Source organism: Equus przewalskii, chromosome 6 (assembly GCF_037783145.1).
Source record: "Equus przewalskii isolate Varuska chromosome 6, EquPr2, whole genome shotgun sequence".
Lineage (NCBI taxonomy): Eukaryota > Metazoa > Chordata > Mammalia > Perissodactyla > Equidae > Equus > Equus przewalskii.
This window is the reverse complement of record NC_091836.1, coordinates 12,457,789-12,482,141: the sequence shown is the minus strand read 5'-3', so window position 1 is coordinate 12,482,141 and position 24,353 is coordinate 12,457,789. Positions and strand designations below refer to the sequence as shown.

Genomic DNA, 24,353 nt, shown 5'->3' with positions numbered 1-24,353 from the left:
TAAAAACAGTTACATAAAACTTATGTTGATAAAAAAGAATTCCTAGTACTTTGACTACTCTATAACAATCTTTGTTCAAATGCTAGGTTTTCTTTCTTTCCTTTTTTATTTTTCTTCTTTTTTTAAACCAAAAATGAATTTCACTGATGGAGCATCTCAAGAAGGACGAGGAGATGTTTATTTTCACTAAAGGCAGAAAAACGTTGAGTAATTTGGTCAACTTTTGCCTTTTCAATGTTTAGGTTTTTGTGAGTATAATAGCAAGGGTCTGGGCAAAATAAAACAAGATTCAGGCAGAACCTTTTACACGAAGCATTGATTGAAATATGTGGAAGTACCTAATAGAATAAAAAAGCCTTCCCCAAAAAGCTGCCTTGAAGTTTTTACTCTTTATCTCATAATTTTACATCTTAAACTTACAGCTTTAGTTTTATGCTACTTTTGTGGTTGTAGCACCTTGCCTTTTATTAATATATTATTTTAAAATTTAATTTTGAAATTAACATGAGAAATATATGCATATTTTAATTAATCATAATAAAGCTAATGTCTGTGTAATTGCCCAGATTAAGAAATTTGAACATTGTCACTACTTTAGAAGCTTCCTGGAGCTCCTCGCCTCCACATAGCCGGTGGATTCCACTCCTTTCCCTTGCCCACAGAGGTAACCCGCTATACTGACTTTGTTTATTTATAGTTTTAACATATATAAATACAACCCCCAAATAATATTGTTTAGTTTTGCCTGTTTCTGAACTTCATATTCCCCTGCGATTTGCCATAATTTGCTCAAAATTATACATTATTTAGATTCATCCATGATGACGTGTATAGCTGTAGTTTGTCATTTTCCTTGCTGGATAGTATTCTAGCACATAAATATACCATGTATAGATGTTTTCAATTTTTGGCTTTTATAAACAAGGATGATCTCTATATACTTATACATGTCTCCTGATGCACATGTGCAGGGTTTTCTCTAGGGTATGCATGTAGAAGTGAAATTGTTGGGTTGTAGGGTATGTTCATGTTCAATTTGTTAGGTGGTGACAAAACATTTCCTTAAGAGGTAGCCCCAGTTTGCACTCCCACCAGCATTGTACAAGAACTCTGATTGCTGCACGTCTTTACCAACACTGAGCATTGCCAGGCTTTTAAACTTATCTCTTTCTGATGAGTATACAACTATCTTATTGTTTTAATGTGCATTTCCCTGTTACTAATGATGTTGAATATCTATTAATGTTTATTGTCATTTGTATTTTCTTCGTTGTGAAGTTTCTGTTCAAGTGTTTTTCCTCCCTGTTTTTCTAACGAGTTGTCTTTTTTTCTTATTGATCTACAGGAGTTCTTTATATATTTTGAATGAGTCCTTTATTCTATGTATTATAAATAATTTCTCTCATTTGTGGTGTGTCTTTTCATTTTTTTAGTGATGTTTTGGTATGAAGAGAAATTTGCAATTTTATTACAGCCACATGGATTATGTTCCTTGTGCTCTACTTCAGAAATCTTTCCTTACCCTGAGGTTAGAAAAAATTTTCTTATGTTATCTCCTAAAAGCTTTATATATTTTCTTTCACATTTAATTTTTAATCACTTTGGAACTGGTTTTTATGTATGGTATTTGGTGCCAGTTCAATTTAATCTCTTTATATTTGGTATCTAATTATTCCAATATGAAGTGACAAACAGCTTTTCTGAAAATGACCCCTCACATTCTTTATAGCTTTTCCGTCAGTGTGCTATCTTGGAACCAAGAACAGGTTTTCACCTCATAAGAGAGGGGCTGTGCCTAAATCCAGCTTCTTATGAAATTGGTCGTTCCTTCTCCCAGCAAAAAGGGCTGCAATTTCTCACACTGGGATTCCAATTATGTGTTTGTTAGACTGCTTTATATTGTCCACAGTTCTTAGATCCTCTGTCCTGGTTTTTTTCTGTCATTTTTTTGTTTTCTCTCTTGGTGTTTCAGTTTGGAAATTTTTTATTACCTATCTTCAAATTCACTGATTGTTTCCTTAGCCCTGTTGAGTCTACTGATAAGCCCACAGAAAACATTTTTCAATTCTGTTACAGTGTTTTTATTTCTCAGATTTCTATTTGACTCTTTCTTAAAGTTTCCATCTCTCTGCTGAAATTCCCCATCTGCTCATGCATGTTGTCTCTCTCTCCCATGTTGTCCACCTTTTCCACTATAACCTTTAAGATATTAGTAATAGTTATTTAAAATTAACTGATAGTTCCAACATCTGGATCATTTCTGTGTCTCAATTTGTTGATTGTTTTGTCCCTTGACAGTGAATTTTTTTCCTTGCTTTTTTTGTGTGTCTCACAATTTTTTTGTGTGTGAGGAAGGTTAGCCCTGAGCTAACATCTGTTGCCAATCTTCCTCTTTTTGCTGGAGGAAGATTGTTGCTGAGCTAACATCTATGCCAGTCTACCTCTATTTTGTATGTGGGACACTGCCACAGCATGGCTTGATGAGCGGTGTGTAGTTTTGTGCCCGGGATCCAAACCCATGAACTCCAAACTGCCAAAGTGGAGCATGTGAACTTGACCACTACGCCATGGGGCCAGTCCCTGTCTCATAATTTTTGATTGAATGTTGAACTTCATGTTTAGAATAGCGTATACTGAGGTATATATTTGTGCCTGGAAATGGACATGCCTCTTCTGCTAGGCAATTGGGGTGTGTGTGTGTGTGTGTGTGTAGTCAATCAACTTAGCTGGGTTTGGGTTTTGTTGTTGTCATGGTTACCTTTCAGTACATCACTGGTTTCAAACTATTCCAGTGTTATTTTGTGCTTCTGCTGGGGTCATGGAGGTTTGTTTCCTTCAATGTTCCTGCTCCACTCTTGGTGTCTGCACAATAGAAGGAGGCTCTCACTATGCTCTTGCCTCTCTTCCAGCAGATTTCTATTGCTTGTTACTTAGTAATTGCCAGCCTCATGGTTGGGAAGTAGGAGAGTTTTTAGATTGTCCTGGTCCAGCCTCAGGCTTAGGCATGTCCTCTGTACCTTCTTAGTCATCCTGCTTCTCCCTCCCTTGGCAGTCAACTTTGCCTTGTCTTCTTGGCAGGTTTTGTGCAAGAGAATTTTGTGCCCCTCCTCCAATAGCAGGATATCTCTAATAATCTGGGCCCATGCCTATTTCTTGCTCCTCCCCCAGGAGTAGAAGTTTTTTTCTTTTACCTTTTCCCTACCCTCAGTAAGTTTTCACCTGTGCCCTGGGGGCAATCAACAAAGTTTGCTGTGTCTGTCCCAGTACCTTCATCTGCTCCATACTGAAGTTCAAGATATGCAAGCTTTTTTCCCTTCTGTGAGTGTGAGTGTGTGTGTGTGTGTGTGTGTGTGTGTATGTATGTTTGTGTAGGTTGTAGCGCTTTGGGAAACCCCACTTGAGGCTGGGAGGATCTTCTACGAGACTACTCATCTTGAGTAGACCCTGGATTTTGTTTCCTGTTCCCTTTTTTCTGTGAGGTGACGAAAAGCAAAACTCAATTTCACTCTTTGTAAACGTCCTCAAGACAAAGGCTAGCTGCAGCACTCTCCTTATCTTTCTGGGTTCTTATCTATATTCAGTTCCTGGTCTTAGGAATTTCTTATAGTCCTACCAGCTTATTGCTATATTTAAGATTTTTAAAGAGCTTAATCCAGAATTTGAGGTTGTTTTTGATGGATGGTCAGTAGATAGCTGGCTTGTCACATTGCTGAAATGGAAGTGTATTCATACATTATAAAAGACAGTTAAGCCTGCCCAAGAAACTGGCATCATCATAAATGACATGAGTATAGTATACTTGAAACAGTATGGTATATTCAAATATATTTCTAATTATTACATACTTGATTTAAGTAGATGATAATCTGGACACATTTTGCATTTTTATTTTCAACTTTTAAATTAAAATTGTTTAAGTGCAAAATAGAACATTTCTTTCAAAAGGTGTTTTTCCATACTTACAGTAAGTGTAACCTTTCATTGAGACGATTTAGGGATTGTAGGATCTTCTGTTCTTCAGCTGATAGTGCACAGATGTTGAATCGCTGGGTCTTATTTAAAGCCAGATTTGGTTTCTGCAGCTGCTTGCTATTCATGACAGTTAGAATTTCATCCTCAGGCACTGAAGCTTTCACCAGGTTTTCAGCCATCAAAAACTCAGAAGTACTGTCTGAAACTACAGAAATTCTACGTTAACTATTCTTTGATCTCTTTTCGTCTTTTGGATCAGCCCTTATACATACTTAACTGACATATATCTGTATGTATTCATTTCACAAACAGAAACTCAGTAAATCTATTACTTTGCATTTTATTTATCAGGATCCTGTATATCTAGTATTTTCCCATCCTTAATTTAAAAAAATATTCAAAATGGTGGTAGTGAGGTAATAAAAATTCCTAGAGTATTAACTGAACTAAAGAAAAAATACATTATGTTTAGATTATCTTTTGTTGTGTTTTTGTTATTCTTTGGAAGTACAAAGAGAAGGTGAAGTAGATTGTCTTTATAATAGCAATGAAGATGAGTTATAAATAAAAGAGTAAGAGAAAAGGAATTTAAGGGAAGATTAGAAAATTAGATTATCAGCTGAATAGAACTGACAGCCTAGAAACAGACCCAGTGAGATATAAGAACTTAACAAATGATTAAAGCAGCATCAAAGACTTGAGAGAAGGGAGAGAGGACTCAATACATTAGTTTGTTGTTTATGAAAGAAACAATTTGGGATTTCACTTCATACCATCCATTTAAACAAATTCCAAAGTTAAAAAATTAACTTTAATGAATCAAACTATTAAAGCAATCTAGAGGGAAAAGAAATAAATGTTTCTAAATTTTTGTATTGGGAAGTTTCTTTGAGCTTAAAAGAAACTTAATGGAGAGCTCACTAAGAAAAGACTAAAAACATGTTTATTTAAGGCCAGTCTTCGCTAAGAGACTTTAAATTTCTGAAGGTCAAGACTTTTTAATATTTTATTCATTATTGTATCTCCAATATCTAGTTGCAGGGAGGAAATTAGCTCTCAACAATCATTTATTGAAAGAAAAATGAAAAGCAACACTTCTATATGTAAAAATACAATATAAGTGAAATAAAATGGAAATAATAAAGTAGCAAAAACATTTGCAACTAATATAAGGATTAGAATCCTTGATATTCAAAGAATTTTCAGAAATCAGTAAGAAAATACCAAAGCTCCAGTATCTACAGGGAAAAATGATATGTTGAAACAATTCACCAAAATTAAATATACACACAAAACAATTCAGCATATTATTAACAAAACGTGTATGAATCAAAACTAATAAAACGCCATTTCTTTGCTTGTCACATAAGCAAATAGTAGAAGTGATTCTACCTCAAGTTGGAATATACCCCAGAAGAATTTTAAATGATAATCTTTTCAGGAAAATAATTTAGGAATATGTATGGAAAGGTATAACAGTGCTTATTTCCTTTGATCCAGCAGTCATTTAATATGCTGAGTTTCATTCAACAAATATTTATTGGGTGCCTATTACATGCCGAGTATTATAATTTTAATTCTGGGAATCTATCTTATGGAAATAAGGAGAAGTCAGGAAAAAGCTTGATACAGAAAGATGTTCAATACATTATTATTTAGATTAAAGAAAAACTGGCAATAACCTAAATGTGTAGGGTGAGGAGAATTCAGGTCCCAAATGGTGGTTTAACAGTCATGTAATATGTTAGTACTTGGGAAAACACATGCAAGAAAGAAATCACTGAGAACAAAGCTCAGAGGAGAATGTTTAAACTAAAACATACCTTCTTCAATATTAGAAGTACCCCTTGTGGTTTTTTTTGGCTCACTTGAACTTAGCTGGACACTTTGTCCAAAATTCTATAAAAATAGAATATTAAATCAGAACATAATTCCATATTTAAAATTCATGATATATACATTTGAATTTTAAAAAACTTTTATTTGCTGTATATATCTTCAGTTATTACTGTTCATATAAGCTGCATATTTTCTTTGGTTTGGAAAAGAATTTTGAGAAAAGGATGGTTTGGAAAAGAATCCAATTTTGGAAAATTTTCAGACTGCACTGCAGTGTTGTGTTGGATATTTGGAAGAGGAAAGTAAGTTGGGTAGCAATCAAAAGTGCTAATTAGAAGGTAAAAAATTACCTTATGGTTGGTAACCTAGCTGGTTTATCATTGTAAGGGTGAATCACAACTACTAGCCAAAAGCCTCTAATTATGGCTAATGCCAAGGACAGGTAAGCATCTTAGACAACAAAACCTAAAACAGAGATAGCTGCCTCAGTGCTGCCTAGAATGGGGAAATGGGAAATCTCAGCACAGCCATTTGACACTCTCTGAGAGATAACAACTCTCCTTCCCTGGATGTGCTTTACTTGATTAGCAGTCATTTGGACATGTCCGAAATGTCCATCAGACATTTGGTCCATGCCAAAAGGTCCTTGATATTTGGTCCTGTCCAAAACCATTTGGCATGTACCAAATATGCTCATGGATGTTTTGGACAGGAACAACTGTCAAGGACCTTTTGGCATGAACCAAATGTCTTCTGGATGTTTTGGGCAGGCCCAAATGTCCTGCAAGGGGCTATTTTGCTTCTTTTTTCTCATTCTGTTCCACTTTAAGAAATGACTGTTTCCCTCAGATAAAATTGCCTGGCTATGGCTGTACCTAGCCTTTGTTCAGTCTAATCTAAAGAGTAGCTGACGCAGGTTTCTGCAACAGCCCTCCTTCAATAGCTTTCATAGCCTTGAATGATCGCCATTATATACTTGAGACACCTTGGACTGAGACCCTGGCACAGACGGGCGATGGTGCTTTTGCTATCTTTCATTGATCTCTTTTAGATTCTCTTCACATAGAAGTAGTGGGCTGGGAAAAATCCAGTATGATAAAATACATTTCCTAACACAAAGTGACAGGTGCCAGTGCTAGAGTAACTCAAACCCTTCTTTAGGCTCTTGAGTAAAGGAAGAAACAAAACCAAAAACCAAAAATCAAAACAAAACAATAGGGATGAAAAAATTAAACTTCAAAGCTGATTTTGATTTAGGAACACTGACCTATTCTAAAGCTAACAAGACTTCGGAAGACTTGTAAGTGGGTGTGCAAGTGGAAGATGTCTATGGGAAAGTGCAAGTGACGCTTCTGGAAAGCAGGACAAAAATGTACTCTAAAGGCAGTGGATAGAATGCAAAGGAGCAAGACATAGAAGAACAAAATAAGACACAGAAAAATAAAGATGAATTTAGAGAGGGTACTAATAACAGGCATTTAAAATTTAGTTCATTTTTTTTGTTATAACTACACATTACTTTCACAAAAAATGTATTAATAAAAATATAGAAAAAATAAAGATAAAAGAAGTAATATTGAAAGTAGAAACTCCAAGTGAAATGCTATTTACTTATCCATCTAGATTTTTTTATTATTTTAAAATTTAATCCTTGTATCAAGCTAGACCTCTAGAAAACGTCATATTTAGGTCACATTTATTTAGCTTTCTGAGAATTACCTCCACTAATTTTTAAATTAATGTTATTATGCTTCGACTATTATTGAAGATCTCTATTTCAAACAGCTATAAAACTTGTCATTCATTTTTTGTTGACTGTTCATAGGGATATATCCATTATGAACTTCAAGGTCCCCTATAGAAGATCCTCAATGGGAAATGTCTTTTAATATAGTGTAACGTAAAATCATTATCGATATCCCCCGAGAACTATATAACTCATCCTATTTTCCTTTTGCCATGTCTTCCAGGAAGCTCAGATCCAAATAGGACATTGAAACACAAGGAATTATATTAATCTTTATAATTAATATACTTCCTCTATCCATGGCTCTAATTTACTTTTTTAAAAAATATATATTTAAATAACTTTTTGAGAATAATCTGTTTTTCTCCAGAGTTGATTATAACAAATAAAATAATAATGGCAATTTCTTAACGTTGGTTTAAAATCTTCATTAGTAACTGATCACACAGACTAATTAGAATACAGCAAATAAGTTCAGTACCATAAGCCCCTAGCATAGAGATTCCAAGGCTGCTTCACAATGGCTATGTTTATAGTTATGTCATGATGCACAGTTTACAGCAAGAACACAGTCCTTTAAGAACATTCTGTTTTCCAAGCAATTTTCCACTATTGAACAGAGATTTTTACTAGTACTGTACTTACATTCATTTGTTCACTGTACTTCTGTCCTACAGATCCAGAGTTTTCTCTTTTCTGCTCTAAAAGATTTCTCTGCTTATTTTCAACAGTTCGTTTTCTTCTTATAACAGTAGAATCTTAAACAAATGCCAGCACAATGTCAAAAGTTAGACAAATTGAGTAGATAATATATATCCACCACATTATAAGCTTCTCTTACATGTGCTATGCATGGCACAGTTACAATCATGAATTAAACAAAATATCTGCTTCTGAGGGTTTTATAGTTTAGAGCAGTGACCTCGAAAGTGTGGTGTTGGAACGTCAGGAGGACATGCAAAATAAATCTCTGCTGTGCAGGAAGAACATATTAGAATTCTAATTTATATCTATTATCTAAAAATTATAAATTAAGTTTTACTATGGCAATATACGGTTGACACTGGCATCCCTGTCAGTTTGCAAGGCAGATGTTCACGTATTGCATTCAGTGAACAGTGGTCTTGGGAGAAGAGTAGAGGTTCTAAGTGTGTGAGGTTGGCAGTGCTATCATTTATCGTGCTCTTCTGCTTTCTGCTATATACTAAATTTTATGTGTGCCCTGGTAAGTGGATTTATGGATATCTCATAGTATCTGAATGAGTCCTCACAAAATGGGAAAGAGGCTTAAAAAACACTTTTGTAGGGCTTCCATTGTACGTGTAATGTTTTATTATTTAAAATGAATGGTGGATACATGGATATTTCTAATCTTCCTATGATTTTTGCATGATTAATTGAAAACATTCTTGCAAAATCATAGATCAAAGATAATACTAATAATACAAGCACAGATGAATAAGAAAAAGGCAGAGCTGACACATCTCTTATTCTCATTACAAACTCTTTGCCACATAATGACAATGACAGTATAATTATATTTGTAACAAAGTCAGGATCACAAATTAAAAAATTATCAAAAAACTATAACAATAAACTTCACCCTAAATGCATAATGTGCCTTGAGATATTAGCTAATGATGGTATGTGAAATGAAGTCATCATAATTGCTAAGACATTTGAAACTAAGCATTCGGAGGATTATTAATATATGAGAGAAAAAGTACTGGATATATTAATACATAAAATTATTTTATTAATTATTTTAAAGTGTTTTATTTATAAAATACAAAATTTAAAAATTATTTTAAAAGTTTGTACTTCATCTTTATCTTATTCTTTACAAATTTCTATTTCTGGTTAAGGTACTTAATGTATGCATTAGTACAGCAATACATGTGTATGGCGTATATATACAATATGTGCTCATAGTTTTTATTAATAGCAGTACAATAAAGAAATCTTGAAGTCCATTAGTCTAGAATAATGGATATGAATTTAAATGGATTATTACAGTAAAAGGAATAAATTGTATGTAAAGCTAGAAACAGAATTAAGTGAAAGCACAGAAGCTAGAGTGTCTTTGTGAGAATCAAGAGGTAATGGCTGAGCTTGGTCTTAAAGGAGTAGTTGGTTCCCAAGTGGAAGGAACTCTCCGAGTCAAAAAGAACATTATGTTCAAAGGTGTAAAGTAACAATGATGGATAGTTAAGTTTCTTGCTGAGAGGTGGAAAATTCAGTTCATCTGGGGCATAGACTATAAGTATGTGTGTAAACACAAATGTCTTGGGAAGTACATGGGAGTGTGTGCATGTGTGGTTTTGTGATAAGAGTTAAGGTAAGAGAAAAAACGAAAATATTTTTAGCTCTGAAATTACGTACTGGAGAACATAAGATTGAATAGTGAATCTAAGTTATGTTACTATAGTTGTATATATATATTTCTATATACAACTATACATATATATTTATGCATATACTATAACTACATATAAAACTTTATATATAACTATCTATATCTATATAACAACAAAGACACAAAAGCTTTCAACTTTCAAGAAAGTTGGCTAGTAATTGAACACCTGACCTTTTAGAGTTCTAGCTAATATTTATTGAGCATTTATGATTGCCCAGGCATTGTTCCAAGGGCTATAGCTACTATTATCATTACTATTTTCACAGATAAAGAAATTCAGGCACAGTAGAGGATAAGTAACTTGCCCAAGGTCACAGAGCCAGTAAAGGGCAAAGCTGGGATTTAGCTCCAAGCAGTTAGTCTCTAAAATCTAAAATTCTAGCTCTTACTCTCTGTGCTATTAACTTTCATTCTGATTTGACTGTGTCTCACAGAAAGAAATAGATTTGGCAGTGTTACCCACGATGCATATTTATGCACAATTTTGTGAAACTTATTTACCCTGATGATATATGATGCCCTCTGGTAGTGTCTATTCTAGAACATTTTGATTCAAAATTATATTTCATTAAAAAAGTTCTGGTCACCACTCATTAAGTTAATTTCATAATCCTCTAATAAGTCATGACCTATAGTTTAAAAAGCATTTTTATTCCCATGCATATGGGTAAGCTAAATGCTAAATGTTATAGTTTCTAGTGAGATCATCTGGGCAGTAATAAAGTTTCTATGCTGTTTTCTATGCTTGGAATTGTCTGCTCCTAAATTCTGTAAAGTCCCTTTCTTTTATTTTTTTTTTTGGTGAGGAAGATTCACCCTAAACTAACATCCATTGCCAATCTTCCTTTTTTTTTTTTTTTTTTTTGCTTAACGAAGATTAGCTCTGAGCTAGCATTTGCACCAATCTTCCTCTACTTTGTATGGGGGATGCCTCCACAGCAGGGCTGATGGATGGAGTAGGTCTGCGCCCAGGATCTAAACAGCAAAACCAGGCTGCTGAAGCAGAGTGCACAGAACTTTAGCCACTTCGCCACAGGGCCGGCTCCTCTCTCTTTCCGTTTTTGAAGAGCTTTAAAAACACCTTAAGTGAAAATTTCCTTGGCCACATGACTGCTACATCAACAGTTTTTCCTGTGGCCGGCCCTGTGGCCGAGTGGTTGTCACGCACTCTGCTTCAGTGGCCCAGGGTTTCACTGGTTCAGATCCTGGGTGCGGACATGGCACCACTCATCAGGCCATGTTGAGGTGGCGTCCCACATGCCACAACTAGAAGGACCCACAACTAAAATATACAACTATGTGCTGGGGGGATTTGGGGAGAAAAAGCAATAAAAAAAAAAAAAAAGATTGGTAACGGTTGTTAGTTCAGGCGCCAATCTTTAAAAAAAAAAGAGTTTTTCCCTTCCTTCAGCCTGTTCATAAATCTTCTGGAAGTAGGACCTACCAACATTTTTGTACTTTCTTGATCTGTAGCACAATTATTTTCTTTGTGCTTTGTTGTTCTTTGTGTAAACATTCAGTTTTGTGGATTGTAGATTATGGATCCCAGGAACAGATACACTATATGCTTAAAACTGTTTAGTGTTCTATTCACATACATGCACTTAAATACTATCTCCTAATTAATATAATAGCTGAGAACCTTGGTATTTTTGTAAAAACAATACAGTTTGTACTGGCATATCTGGCCAACTTTATAGTCTCATATAAAAATTCTAGATATGATAGTTTTACTACCAAAACTCAAAATAAAGCTACGAATCTTTAATAAAGTATTGTATATTTTTAAATTTGTAGTATTCTTAATTATAAACGTAAGAGAAAATTCTGGAGACATTTACAGAATTACAGCCTTTAGAAGAGATCTTAGAAGTTCAACCTTTTACTCAAAGCTCTAAATTACTCACCTCTGCTTGAATGGTATATGATGGGGAGCCATTACCCCACAGGGCACCCTCCTCCGTTGTTGGTGGTTTTAGCCCAAACCATTCCTTGTGCTGAGCTGAAAACATCCTTGCAGATGTTACCCCTTCATTTAGTTCTGTTTTCTCCTTCTTTCATACGATAAACCTTTAAATATACGTACACAGCTAGGCTTGTGCTCCTTTAATTGGTCTTCAGATCCAACCCCTCCTTCCGAAGTCCTGGGTCACCCCTGCTTGTTTAAATAGCCCTTAGAACATAGCCTAAAATATCGTAGAATACAGCAGTACTTTCAAAGATCTGGTTATTATTGCATAAAATTATATTAAGCTTTTAACAGCTATAGCAAACTTTTTGTGCGTGTGTGTGTAGTTTTGTGCAGATTTTTTCCCTCTTTTTTATAAGAATGGTTGTCAAGGCAAATATCTCTCTTCTTGGAACTGTAAAATTTAAAAAAATCCTAACTAAATACATACAAGCAAGCTGCAAAGGAAAAGACCACATTAAAATGAACTTTTATTCATCAAGAAGAGTGAAACCAAAAATCACAAAGTGGCAGAAAGTAACTGCAACACATACAACTATATATCCCAGAATATACAAAGAACTTAAATCAATAAGAAAAAAAATCAACAGTGGACATTTCACAGAGGAGGAAATGCACATAAAAACATAAATATATGAAAAGTCCTCAATTCATTAGTAACCAGGGCAATGCAAATTGTTATAATTAAACACCATTTCTCACCCATAAAATTGAAAACACTAAAAAGTGTATCAGTTTTGGTGAGCATGTAGTAAGGGGAAGTTCCATATATTGCTCTTGAAAATAATTTGGCATTACCTAGTAAAGTTGAAAATACACATATCCTACGATGCAGCAACATGTGTATCAGTAGACATACAAAACTATTCTTAGAAGCATTGTTCATAAAAGCAAGAAACTGGAAGCAACCCAAATGTCCAATGATAGAATGAAAAATTTTTGTACATTCATGTAATGGAATGTAATATAGCAATGAATACAAATGAAGTGAAGTACAGCTAAACTAATCAATAATAATGAACCCAAAGAACTAAATTGATTGAAAAAAGCAAATCATAGAAGAATAGGGACAAAAGGATTCCATTTATATGTTACAAAACTAGGCAAAACTAAATATTGTTTGAGACACATTTACATGTGGTAAAATTATTTAAAAAACATGAATAATTAACACAATTCTATATGGTGGTCACTTCTGTAATAGAAGGGGAGGAGCATATGAGATTTCAATGATACTAGTGATTTTCATTTCTAAAACTGGGCAGTGGGTACAGGGTTCTTTTTTAATTACTAGTCTTTAACTTGTTCTTATATATTACATACATTCTTTCGTATGTGAGATATATTTCACATTTAAAGAACTTTAAAAAGTAAATTGAATGCAAGTACATGACTTTATAGTTATCTCTGCTAAATTGAACTTCATTAGTTTTGGTTTATCATTTCAGTTAGTAAAGATGATTTTGAATCATCTTGATTCCATCCTCCATTTTATTAATGACTTCCTTTGCCACTCCGTGCATTCCATAAACTGTATAGATCAATGTAATATTTTTTTCATGTATATCAATGAAAAACCTGTGACTATTCAGAGTTCTAAAAATTAAACTAAATTAGTTAATATTTTCCAGATTTATTGAGATACTATTGACAATATAACATAGGTAAGTTTAAGGTGTACAATGTGATGATTAGATACACATATATATTGCAAAATGATTACCACAATAAGGTTAGTTAACACCTCCATCCCCTCACTTAGAGAGTTTTCTTTTTTTAAACAAGGTTAATAGCTAAGTAGCTAAGAGCACAGACACTAGAGACAGAATGCCTGCATTGTAATCCTGGCTATGTCATTTATACTAGCTATATGACTTACACAAGTTATTAACTCTGTCTGTCTCAGTTTCCTCATTTATAAAATGAGAGTAACACTATTTACCTCACAGAGTTGTTGGGAGAATTAAATTTTTTTCCACATGTAAAGTGCTTAGCGTAGTGATTGGCACATAGTAAATACTATCTAATTTTTAATAATTTGCTTCAGTGTCTCTGATTAAAGTTCTGATCTCATGAAAACTAGATTTGTTCTAAGGTAAGAACACTGGAGCTGCAAAACAAAATCCTGGCTCTTCTTTGAACCAGCTGTGTCATCTTGGGCTATATAGTTTCACTATTATGTGTGTGAATTTTCTCAACCATAAAATATGAGAGTTAAACTCAATTGTATCTTTGGTCCTTTCTAGTAATCAAATTTTTTATTCCTTGAAGGTATTCTTAATCCTTCCTGGAAAAGAAAAAAAATGCATTCTTTCTGAAATCAGATTTCAAAGTATTTAATAAGCCAACATCATTTGGCTTTTTAAAAAACTGAAGTATAACCACCTATAGAAACATGCACAAGTTATAAGTATACAGATTATATACTCACACCCAGATTGCACAGCCACCTGAGTCAAGAAACAGAACATTTCTATCACTGAAAAAATCTTCCCTCCGTTTCCACAGACCCCCCAGCATAGTTTTATCTGTTCTTGAACCTGATAGAAATGGAGTATGCATTTTTATGACTGGCTTCTTTCACACGATATTATGGTGTGAGATTCATCCATGTTACTCTTTCTTACTAGTGGCTCATTCATTTCATTACAGTATTTCATTGAATGAATCATGGAATTTCACTCTATTTACATATTGTAGTGTTGAAGGACATTTGAGATAATCCCAGGTTCTGGTTATCAAGCTGCTAAGAAAGCTCCTGTACATGTCTTTTGGGTTACATGTGAATGAATTTCTGACACATGTACACATACACACACAATCTCCTGGACTGGAATTGCTGGGTCCTTGAATATGCATATGTTCAACTTTAGTAGATATGTGTTTCCAGGGGTTACACATCTTTACCAACACTTACTTAGTATTGTATCTTTTAAATTTTAGCCATTCATATATGTGGAGTTGCATCTACTTGTTTTAATGTGAATTTTCCTGAGGATTGAGGCTCTCATATGTTTATTGACCATTTGGCTATCCTTTGTAAAAAGCCTATTCAAATGTTTTGCCTTTAAAACAATTGGTGATGGTCTTTTTGATGTGTCACCTAATCTACAGTCCTTCGTTATTCAATAAAACACTAATGTAGGTGTTGCTGTAAAGATATTTTGTAGATATTATTGAAGTCCATAATCAGTTTGCTTTAAGTAAGGGAGGATGCCCTAGACTTGGAGCCATAGATATTTGGATTAAAATATCAGTTTTGCTATTTACTAGCTCTTGACTTTGGGCAATTTTATTTCCTTCTTTGCAAAATGGGGTTTTAAAAAATGCTTACTTTTCAGGCTTGTTGTGAGGTTTAAAGGAGACAATAAGGGTAAAGCACTTAGCACTGTAACCTGCATAGATTAGGAACCCCAAAAAGGTAACCATCATAATTTATTTATCATTTTTTACTTTAGAACATCAAATCTGTATGATGCTTTCATTTTTTGGAAGTAGTATGAAAACTTAAGTTACACTGTGAAATGGCTGAATAAAAGGAGAATGAAACCTTTAGTGAAAGAAATAATTTTTTAAACTCAAGGTTTTTGTAGATAAGTCTTGAAGATTTTTAGATTAGAGTCTTCGCATTTAGCTTCCCATCTGCTAATATGGCTTGTGTCCATTCAATTCAAGAAAAGTTTTGGTGCCTATTAAGTGCCAGGTACTGTTAGGATTTGGGATACAGTGATGAATTACAAAAAAGGTCCCTTGTCCTTAAAATCTCATGGTCTAATTGAAGAAGACTTTGAATATTAAATTTTAAACTAATTCTCTTTTTATACCTTCTTAATGTTTATTCATACCTTTGGGAAAAGAAAAGAGTTGCTTTTATGATTTTTTCCCAAGTCCTATCTATTTCTCAATAGGCAATTAATTCCTACTAGTAGGAAAATTTATTTCTAGTCTTCTTGTCAATTCCCTCAGAGGAAAGTAGCTTTATAGGACTCAACCAGCAACTACAGGCAATGGCATTCTATAGAGAATTAATTTTAAAAAATCTTTATAGGAATGCTATCATTTTTTCTCCATATGAAAACCAACATACATAACAGATAAAAGTAGAACTGCCAGTCTTTGGAAAGAGGAGGGGAGGGTTAGGCACACTTATTGTTAGCTTATAACAATTCAGTTTAACAAACAGTTTAAAGAAAAATAAAAGAAAGTACTATAACCACATTTATTCACCTATTTAGAATAATTTAAACAATATTTTTCTCTGTGCTTACTTTGATAAAATTTTGACTATAATATTGGGGTAATGACAGAATGATGTGGGATAAGAATCAGACCCTATTCTTTGTTCTCCCTCTTTTAAACGAACAAGAAAAGTCATGGAAAAAATGGAAGCTGGCAAAACTTTCTAATTTTAGTTGAGTAAAGTTTGGGTTGTTTTCTTAAAACCTTCAGCTACTAGAGAGACAAGGGTACAATATTAAGGGAAATAAGTTATTTCTATAAGGCTGTTATTATTTAATATTAATATCTATAAGGTACACATTGCCATACCTCAGTAAGAAAAATTTCACATGAATTTAAAAAGTTACATATTTTGTCTATAAAAATATATAAATTTATTCTTACCAGCAGCCTTTTCATTTTGACCCAGAATATTACACTGTCTTTTCCACAAGGGAACAGATTCTTCTTTAGTAGTTCTAAGAGTCACAGAATGATGACTTTCTTCATAAACAGGACATCTTTGGGTATAATGTAACGTCCCATCTTGCTGAGCAACCATGTGAGTGCCATTTGAATGATTTACTTTTGCTAAAGTTTGGCACTCAGAAGAACAATAAGGTAGAGATGGCATCACAGTGTCTAAGTCAGAACAAACACGTGAGAGTGGAAGACTACTTTCTTGATTCCACTGATTCACTTTGTCTTCTGTTGGAAGCACAGGCTTTGAATTTAAATAGTTATGTGTAATAATGTTTTGAGAATTTTCAGACCTTACTGATTGACATTGAGATGCTTGTATATTTTTATGACTCCTAATATTTGATGGAGATTTAGGAGGGGGATGAGGTACAATTAATCTACCCTGAGCTTGTAAAAATGTGTTGGCTTTGCTTGCAGACTGTGGTGGAATAACAGTGCCTTTTCTGTTCGTGTATATAAAGGCTGATTGGACTTTAGCAGATCTTGTTCTTCTAACTACTTTTGCTCCACCTCTTTGTGGATTAGCTTTCTGAGTTTTAGAATCACCACTATATACAGGGGATTTACTTTCCTCTTGTTTTGAGGCTGGCCAGGCTTGTTCAGCAATGTTATAATCTGAAGGTATAAAACAGTTCAAAGGCACATAGTCTCTTCCAGGTCCTCCTAAAGCAGCGACATTTTCAGAGCTAGAATCATCTTTGGGCTTTTTTCTATCAGCAGAATTTACAGCACAGGCAGGAACACTAATTATGTTGTTGGCAGTACCGCTTTCATTTTGAGCGTGGAATGGTTGAGACCACTGTTGAGATATTCCTGTTCTATTCTTCAGTGAATGATTATCTTCAGCATTTTTTTCTGCATCTCCAGTTTCATCAAACCATCTCAGTTTTTTAATAGTCTTTGGAATTTCTGCACCTTTTCCTTTTTCTTTTGTTAATTCAATACTATCTCTGATAGCTGCTGCTTTTTGACTTCCTAACTCAAAGCCTTGGTTTATAACTAGTGTCTTAAAACAATCATGTTCGTACTTAGATTCTTTTTTTAAAATACTTTTAAGAAACTTCACCCCATTTCTCTCATGAATGTCATATTTCTTTTTTTTGTGTTGGGCAACTAAGTCACAATTAGATATCATATTAGACAATGACGTTGGTGTTTCAGCTATTTCCTGTTTTTTATCTTTTGAATCAGAGTTGTGAGGTATATAGGCAGCTTGAAGGTCATTTGAAAATAAAGGCAACTCTTCCTTATTACAATTAAAATATTTTATCTTTTCATCTTTAACATCTTTCAATTCCCCTAACTTATCAGAACACTGCACTGGGTCGATTTCTTTTATCTGTATACTGCTGTTTGGTAAAGGCCTAGCTGATTGTCTATTAGATGGCAAAACTAAAGGCGTTGCCACAGGTACAAATGAAGTAGGAATTGAAGTAGTTCTTTTTTCTTGAGTTATTTCAGAATATTTCTTTTCGTCTGAAAATGTAGCCATTTCCTGGGTTAGAGAATGTGGAGTGGTCCAGGCTTTGCTGAATTTAAACGTTGGGCTGTCAGTAACTAATGGTCTTTCCCTTTTGAATGCTTCAGAAGAGGAGTCAGTTGTCCTCAGAGTACTAGTTTCAGAGGTCTTTTCACTTTTTTTATCTTGAACAAATGTAGGTGGACTATATACAAAGGCTACCGAATTATTAGCAGTATCTGTGGCTCTTTCCACAGCTCTACTCAGAGCAGATGGAGTTTGTTCTTTACTATTAAAACATTCACAGGAAGGTAGAGCATTAGGTTTACTAAAAATATCTGAGCAAGATGTGACAATCTGAGTATTTGGATCATCTAAATTTGTAAGCCAATTATTTATATGTTGAGTTTTAGAGAATGACAGTTTATCTTCATCAAAGCAGCTTAGATCAGTTGATTGCAGATTTGCTGATTTGAGGAAACTAGAATTCTGCTGAACTGATGTGGAAGGCTCCTTATTAAGTGTTAAATATATTTCTTCATGTTCCCCAGCCTCAAGACTGTCTACGCTTGAGAGGGTTTCAGAATTTGTTATCTGATTAACTTCATCACAAAAATTCTGAAAGAAAAAAAAGAACATTGTTTTATAACAGAAATTTTTAAATGCCAAAATTAATGATTCAACACACCATTGTTACCGAGTCCAATTCTCCTTGGTGTATAAAATAGAGTAAAATGACTATAAACGCTGTAGGTATATAAATAATCTATATCTCTGGAGCAGTCCTCAGGGTGAAAAAGAGGGAACTAACAAAGACTTAACAATAAAGTTTGTCTGCCTTAATTTTTACACCTAAAGTAACTACCCAGTTATTCTAGCCACAGGTATAGCTTAGAAAATAATTTTGCTATTGCTATTCCACTCAGAGTATGGAGTTTCTTGAAGGTTTCATAACAGAATGTGAAATTATGAAAAACAGTTATTTACAGATGGTATTTTTTCCTGAAACCTCCACTGGATGTGAATGAGGCTCCTAAAAGCTCTATGACTAAAAGCTCTGTGACAGGTGGTAGGGCTACATCGTTTTATAAAAGTTAATCTTATGGTCTATATAGTAGAGTTCTCAGTGCTGGCTGCATATTGGAATCATGTAAGGAGCTTTGTAAAAATATCTATGCCTGGATCCTGCTGATTTAGTACTTGGATGGGGTCCACGTACTGGATTATTATCTTTAAATTCCCCAGGTAATTCTAATATGTATTTAAAGTTGAGAAAAATTGATTTTAATGACTCCTTTTTGGAGATTCAGCACAGGAATAATTCCCATGAATTCCATAGACATTCCTATAACTATTTCAATGAAAGTTCATGGCACTTATCAGTATTTAATAAAATTTCACGATCACTTCAAAGTATGGTAAATATTTAAAAATATTTCTAATTTCTCACACATATCTAGAATACATTAATCTGTATCACAAATGTAGAAATAAATTCAAGACTTTAAACTGAAAATCTAGTCAAAAAGTTAAATGGACTCAAGGAAAGAAAATTAGTGTTCCTCAAGATTTTTCAAAAATTTTAGAAAACTTAAATATTCTGGTATTAAACAAACATTTATTATTTTTCTAGCCCAGAAAATAAAATAAGAAATCAATCAAGGAAATCAGTTACAGAATAAAAATATTTGCTTGTACAGTTAATGGTTATTGATATATTATTGTGAAATAAGTTTTGAAAATGATTCAAGAGAATTTGATATTACTAGCGTTTTCCCCCTGCTTATCACATCCTTCGGTACTGTGATGTCTTTTTAAAGTGATGGTCACTTAACCTAATTAAGAGAACAAAACAAAGCCCAGCTCCTTTAACGTCTATTTTTGGAACTGAGTTATTTTAATTGATAATGATAAGGAAACCAGGCCTGAAGAGCTTCCTTTGAGATTGCATCTAGTGAGATGTAGAAATCTGGGTTAAAAGGTCCTTGTAGACATAAGTGTGATGTCCATGGCTCTTAGATTTCTCTTTGCGTAGGTCTGTCACGGCCTCATCTTCCAAAGCACTTCAGAAGAAGTTCAGCACCTTCTGATTTCACTAAACTATACTTTTTTCTCCCCAGAATTTTCCTCACCACTAAAAGATGAAACATTATGATCAAATTCAAGTTTTTCTTGTAAGTTACTGATATGAACTGCACTGGACTTAACATGCTTTGTGTTTTAGTTTTCAAATCAACTTTATTGAGGTATACTTATCTACAACAAAATGCACTAATTTTAAATGTATAGTCTGATGGGTTTTGACAAATTATTCGCCCATAACCACCCTACCAAACAATATATAGAACCTTTCCATCTGCTGAAAGTTCTCTAATGCTTCTTTGTAGTCAATATCTACGCATCACTAACCACCACTAATCTGGTTTCCATCACTATATATCTGAGTTTTCATCTGATATCATTTTCCTTTGGCCTGAAAAACTTTCTGAAGCATTTCTTATAGTGCAGACGCTGGTGTGCTGCAGTGGTGTTCAGCTGTTTGTTTGAAAATGCCTATTTTGCCTTCATCTTAGAAGGGTATTTAGTTGGATACAGAATTCTAGGTTGGTAGTGTTTTTATTCCCCAGAACTTTAAAAATGTTATTTCACTGTCTTCTGGCTTGAAGTTAGTGTGGTCCATTCTTATCTTTGTCCACCTGCATGTAATGTATCTTTTTTTCCCTCTGGCTTAATTCAATTTTGAAATGCCTTTGGTCAGGGTGTGTGTGTGCATGTGAACATGCGAGCACACTTGTCTTTCTTGAAGTTTGTTGAGCTTCTTGAATCAGTTTATTTATAGTTTCATCAGATTTAAAACATTTTCAGCCACTGTTTCTTTAAACATTCCCTTTTTCCTTTGTGGGACTTTAATTAAATGTATGTTAAGTTGCTTGATATTGTCTCACAGGTTACTAACATTCTGTCAATTCTTTTCCAGTCTTTTTCTTCTAGCCCTTCAATTTGGATGATTTCTACTGCTATGTCTTCAAGTCCACTGATCTTTTTGTCTGTAATGCCTGCACTGTTAAGCCCATTCAGTGAAATTTTCATTTCAGATATGTTTTTCAGATCTAGAAGGTCTATTTAGTTTTTTAAAAAATAACTTTTTTCATTATGTTCATTTTTACTTTAATTCCTTGAAAATATTTATAAAAACAGTTTTAAAATCCTTGTCTATGAATTCTATCATCTCTGTAATTTCTGTGTCTGATTATAATGACTAATTTTTCTCCTGGCTATGGGTCACATTTTCCTGCTTTTTATACATGTCAAGTTTTGATTGAATGCTGGACACTGTAAGCATTATATTGTATGTTTAGATTTCAATCTTCTTTAAGAGAGTGTTCAGGGTTTTCTTGACAGGTAGTTGGGTTACCTGGGGATTTTTTTGAGGCTTGTCCAGAGAACGTGTCCAGGTAAAAAGCCTTTGTGATCATAGGGCTTACTTCATTTATTTCCCTTTATTTCAAGATCATACCTGCAGTCTCTGTTGTCTAATGTCTAAAAACACTTGTTTCATATATCTTATTCATAAGTATAGTTGTTTATGGCAGGAAAGCACTTCATCATAGCCAGAAGAATTCTCCTGCTTTGCTTTTTTAGCCTGCCACTATTGCTCAGTTGTTGGCTAAATCAGGCCAAAGTTAAGAATTTAACCCTGATATTGGCCTATTAAGAATCTCATAAATATGTGTAATTACTCATGAAAAATAAAGTACATGAACAGTTCAGGAAAATCAGCTGAAATCTATACTTGTTTGTGGGAAAATATCAAAATAAATTCCCGGCTAGAGACAGAATAGAAACACCATTTCTAGCTAATTGTGCCATATTTTCATTAAGGATCTAATATCCACATGGATTACAATTTTCAGGTTGCTTTGTATAATCCAGTCTCTAACAATGATACTTATATTACATTGTACTTTCAAATAGCTTTCATGTTTGTCAGGAAATAACAGTCATAAAGCATATTTTTCTAAGCATGAATGATGGAAAAAAATAGAGGAAGCAGAGAGAAAAATGAGTAAAAGGGAAAAACTAAAAAATTATTTCTCTTGTATCTGTGATGAATTTTTACTGATTCATCCACATCCTAACCTTGGCTAATGGCATACATGTCTTTAGTGGAGAACACAGCAAAAATGGGACAGAATTATTACCAGATATTAAAATATTAATAAAATATTTATAGTTTCATACTTGCAAACTGCTTAGATGCTGATCTTCTAGGAGTTTCTGAGTTTCCTCCAGTTTAAGCTGGAACACATCTTTGTTAGCAGTCAAGTTTGCCCTGCTGTTTTCCTTCATTTCTTTATCACAATTGATTTTGGATAAGAGATGTTTCTGATGCTTCTGATCATTTTTTGACAATGATGAAAGCAAGGCATTATTTATAGCTCTGTGAACCATACATAAAAAATGTTTAGTACATTTAAATAAACTTCTTTATATATATATTACATTCAGGTAATATGTGTGTGTATATGTCCAGATAATCACATATAAGGATATTGGAGAAATATATAGACATATTAGAATGGGAATTAAGGCAGTCAACAATAGAATAAAAATGTTTGTGGGATTATAGTGCCAATAAAGCACTCCACCTCCATGTAGGAATTATTCATGACTTTGATTATTAAGTCCTATTCCTTTATTGTTTGGGATAAATGTAGAAGGAATTCCTACAGATGTATAGAGTCAGTCCTCAGTTCTTTAAGAGCATTCCTATCTGGATAACAATATGCTGCATTACCCATTAGTTCAGAGGCCAGTGTCATGGCTAGTAGGCATTCCTTTAATGCTAATAGAATTAGTTGAAGATTCAAGCAGACAGAAAATAGAAAATTTGCTTGTCAGGAATTTCCATCTACTTTACTAGGTTTGGGAGCTTGGATCTTGTTCCATGGAGGAGAGTGTACATATTTGTTCTCAGGTGTACCACAAACATAAGCATGGTTTTCATGCCACAGAAGGGATACATTTAATGCAGAGTCTACTTTTAGTGTGCAAAAGTGCCACCCAAAAATTATCAGTGGATGACATCAGCTTCTATTAAAATTTTGCATCTTCTGGAAACTTATAGCATGTTACATTTCAGTGTATGTACAAAGTGAAAAGCAAAGAACAAAGGAAGATTTGCAGGGCAGGGTGGATGGGGATGAGGTATATCAAATAGCTGACTAGGGCCTTAGTGTGAATCCCAAGTGCATTTACTCCCAATTCATTTGAATTATTCCCAATTCAATGAGGATGAAAATATTTTGGAAGGTGACACATGGCCACATGTGACGTATACCTATCTCCAATACCCATATATATCTTTATTTGGACAGACTGAAATAGTCAAGGTCAATGATTACTAGATTCCTGACTATCCTTTTGAGACCACAAGGAGATCAGGGAGGGCAAGAAGGTATTTAACACAAGTTCCTGAACACTGAGAGGATGTTTCTCTCTCTTCCTTTTAGGCTTTCCTACTCTTACATAGTCCTTTTCCCTTCAATCACCCTTCCCAAACAAAATATTGCTAAATCTACAAAATATCTAATAAACTCAATTTATTTACCTTTAAAGTTGTCGTCTCTCAACTTTTTCTTCTCTAGTTCTTTCTTCTCTACTCCACTTGCTTCTCTTCTCTTCTCTACTTTCTTCCCCCAGTGAGGAGGATTGAAGGGATGGATAGGAATAAAAGGAGATGGGGAGGTAGAAAGAGAGGGAGAGTGAAGCATGGGGGGAAAGGAAGAAGAAATCATAAAGGAAGAAGATACAGGAGGAATTGTAGGGGGAAAATCTAAATATGTTGGGGGCAACCACGGAGAGGGAGCTGATTGCAAAGGAGCGGAAAAAAGAGGGATAGATGAAGGAGGTAAAAATGGAGAAGTAGAAGAGGAAGGTGAAGAGGAGGAAAGAATGGATGAAGAGGAAGAAGCCTGTATAGAGGGTGAAGAAGAGGATGTGGAAGTAGAAAGAGACAGAGACAAAGAAGAGGATGGAGAATGACAGGGAGGTGGACAGGAGAGAACTGAGGCAGATGGATGGTCTACAAAGGCCTGGGGCAGATTTGACAATGTTGTGATTTGTGGAACAGATTGCTGGTCTGACTGAAAAGTATCTAAACTAGCAGGATGTTCAGGCAACGGAGTGATATAAGAAAGAGTGGGGACTGGTTGATGAGGGGGATGACTGAACAAACAGGAAGGCTTCA

At 34.2% G+C, this 24,353-nt stretch overlaps 1 protein-coding gene across 8 annotated transcripts in view; it reads right to left on the bottom strand.

Annotated features, from left to right (window-relative positions):
- Positions 1 to 24,353, bottom strand: part of CEP126 (centrosomal protein 126) — a 71,012-nt gene that overhangs the window by 7,682 nt on the left and 38,977 nt on the right. For 2 of the 8 annotated variants that reach the window (XR_011540807.1, XR_011540808.1), the window contains exons 5-10: positions 22,346 to 22,544; positions 16,567 to 18,721; positions 11,882 to 12,044; positions 8,204 to 8,316; positions 5,796 to 5,871; positions 3,964 to 4,177 (exon numbers count right to left, since the gene is read on the bottom strand). Coding sequence is in view for 2 of the 8 variants with exons in the window: in XM_008543707.2 (XP_008541929.2) it covers positions 3,964 to 4,177; positions 5,796 to 5,871; positions 8,204 to 8,316; positions 16,567 to 18,721; positions 22,346 to 22,544 (2,757 nt within the window). In the remaining 6 variants the exon portion in view is untranslated. Of the gene's footprint in view, positions 1 to 3,963; positions 4,178 to 5,795; positions 5,872 to 8,203; positions 8,317 to 11,881; positions 12,045 to 12,383; positions 14,231 to 16,566; positions 18,722 to 22,345; positions 22,545 to 23,714; positions 23,797 to 24,353 lie in introns of those variants that run through there. The other 6 variants (XR_011540805.1, XM_008543707.2, XR_011540809.1 and 3 more) reach the window with 5 other exon arrangements.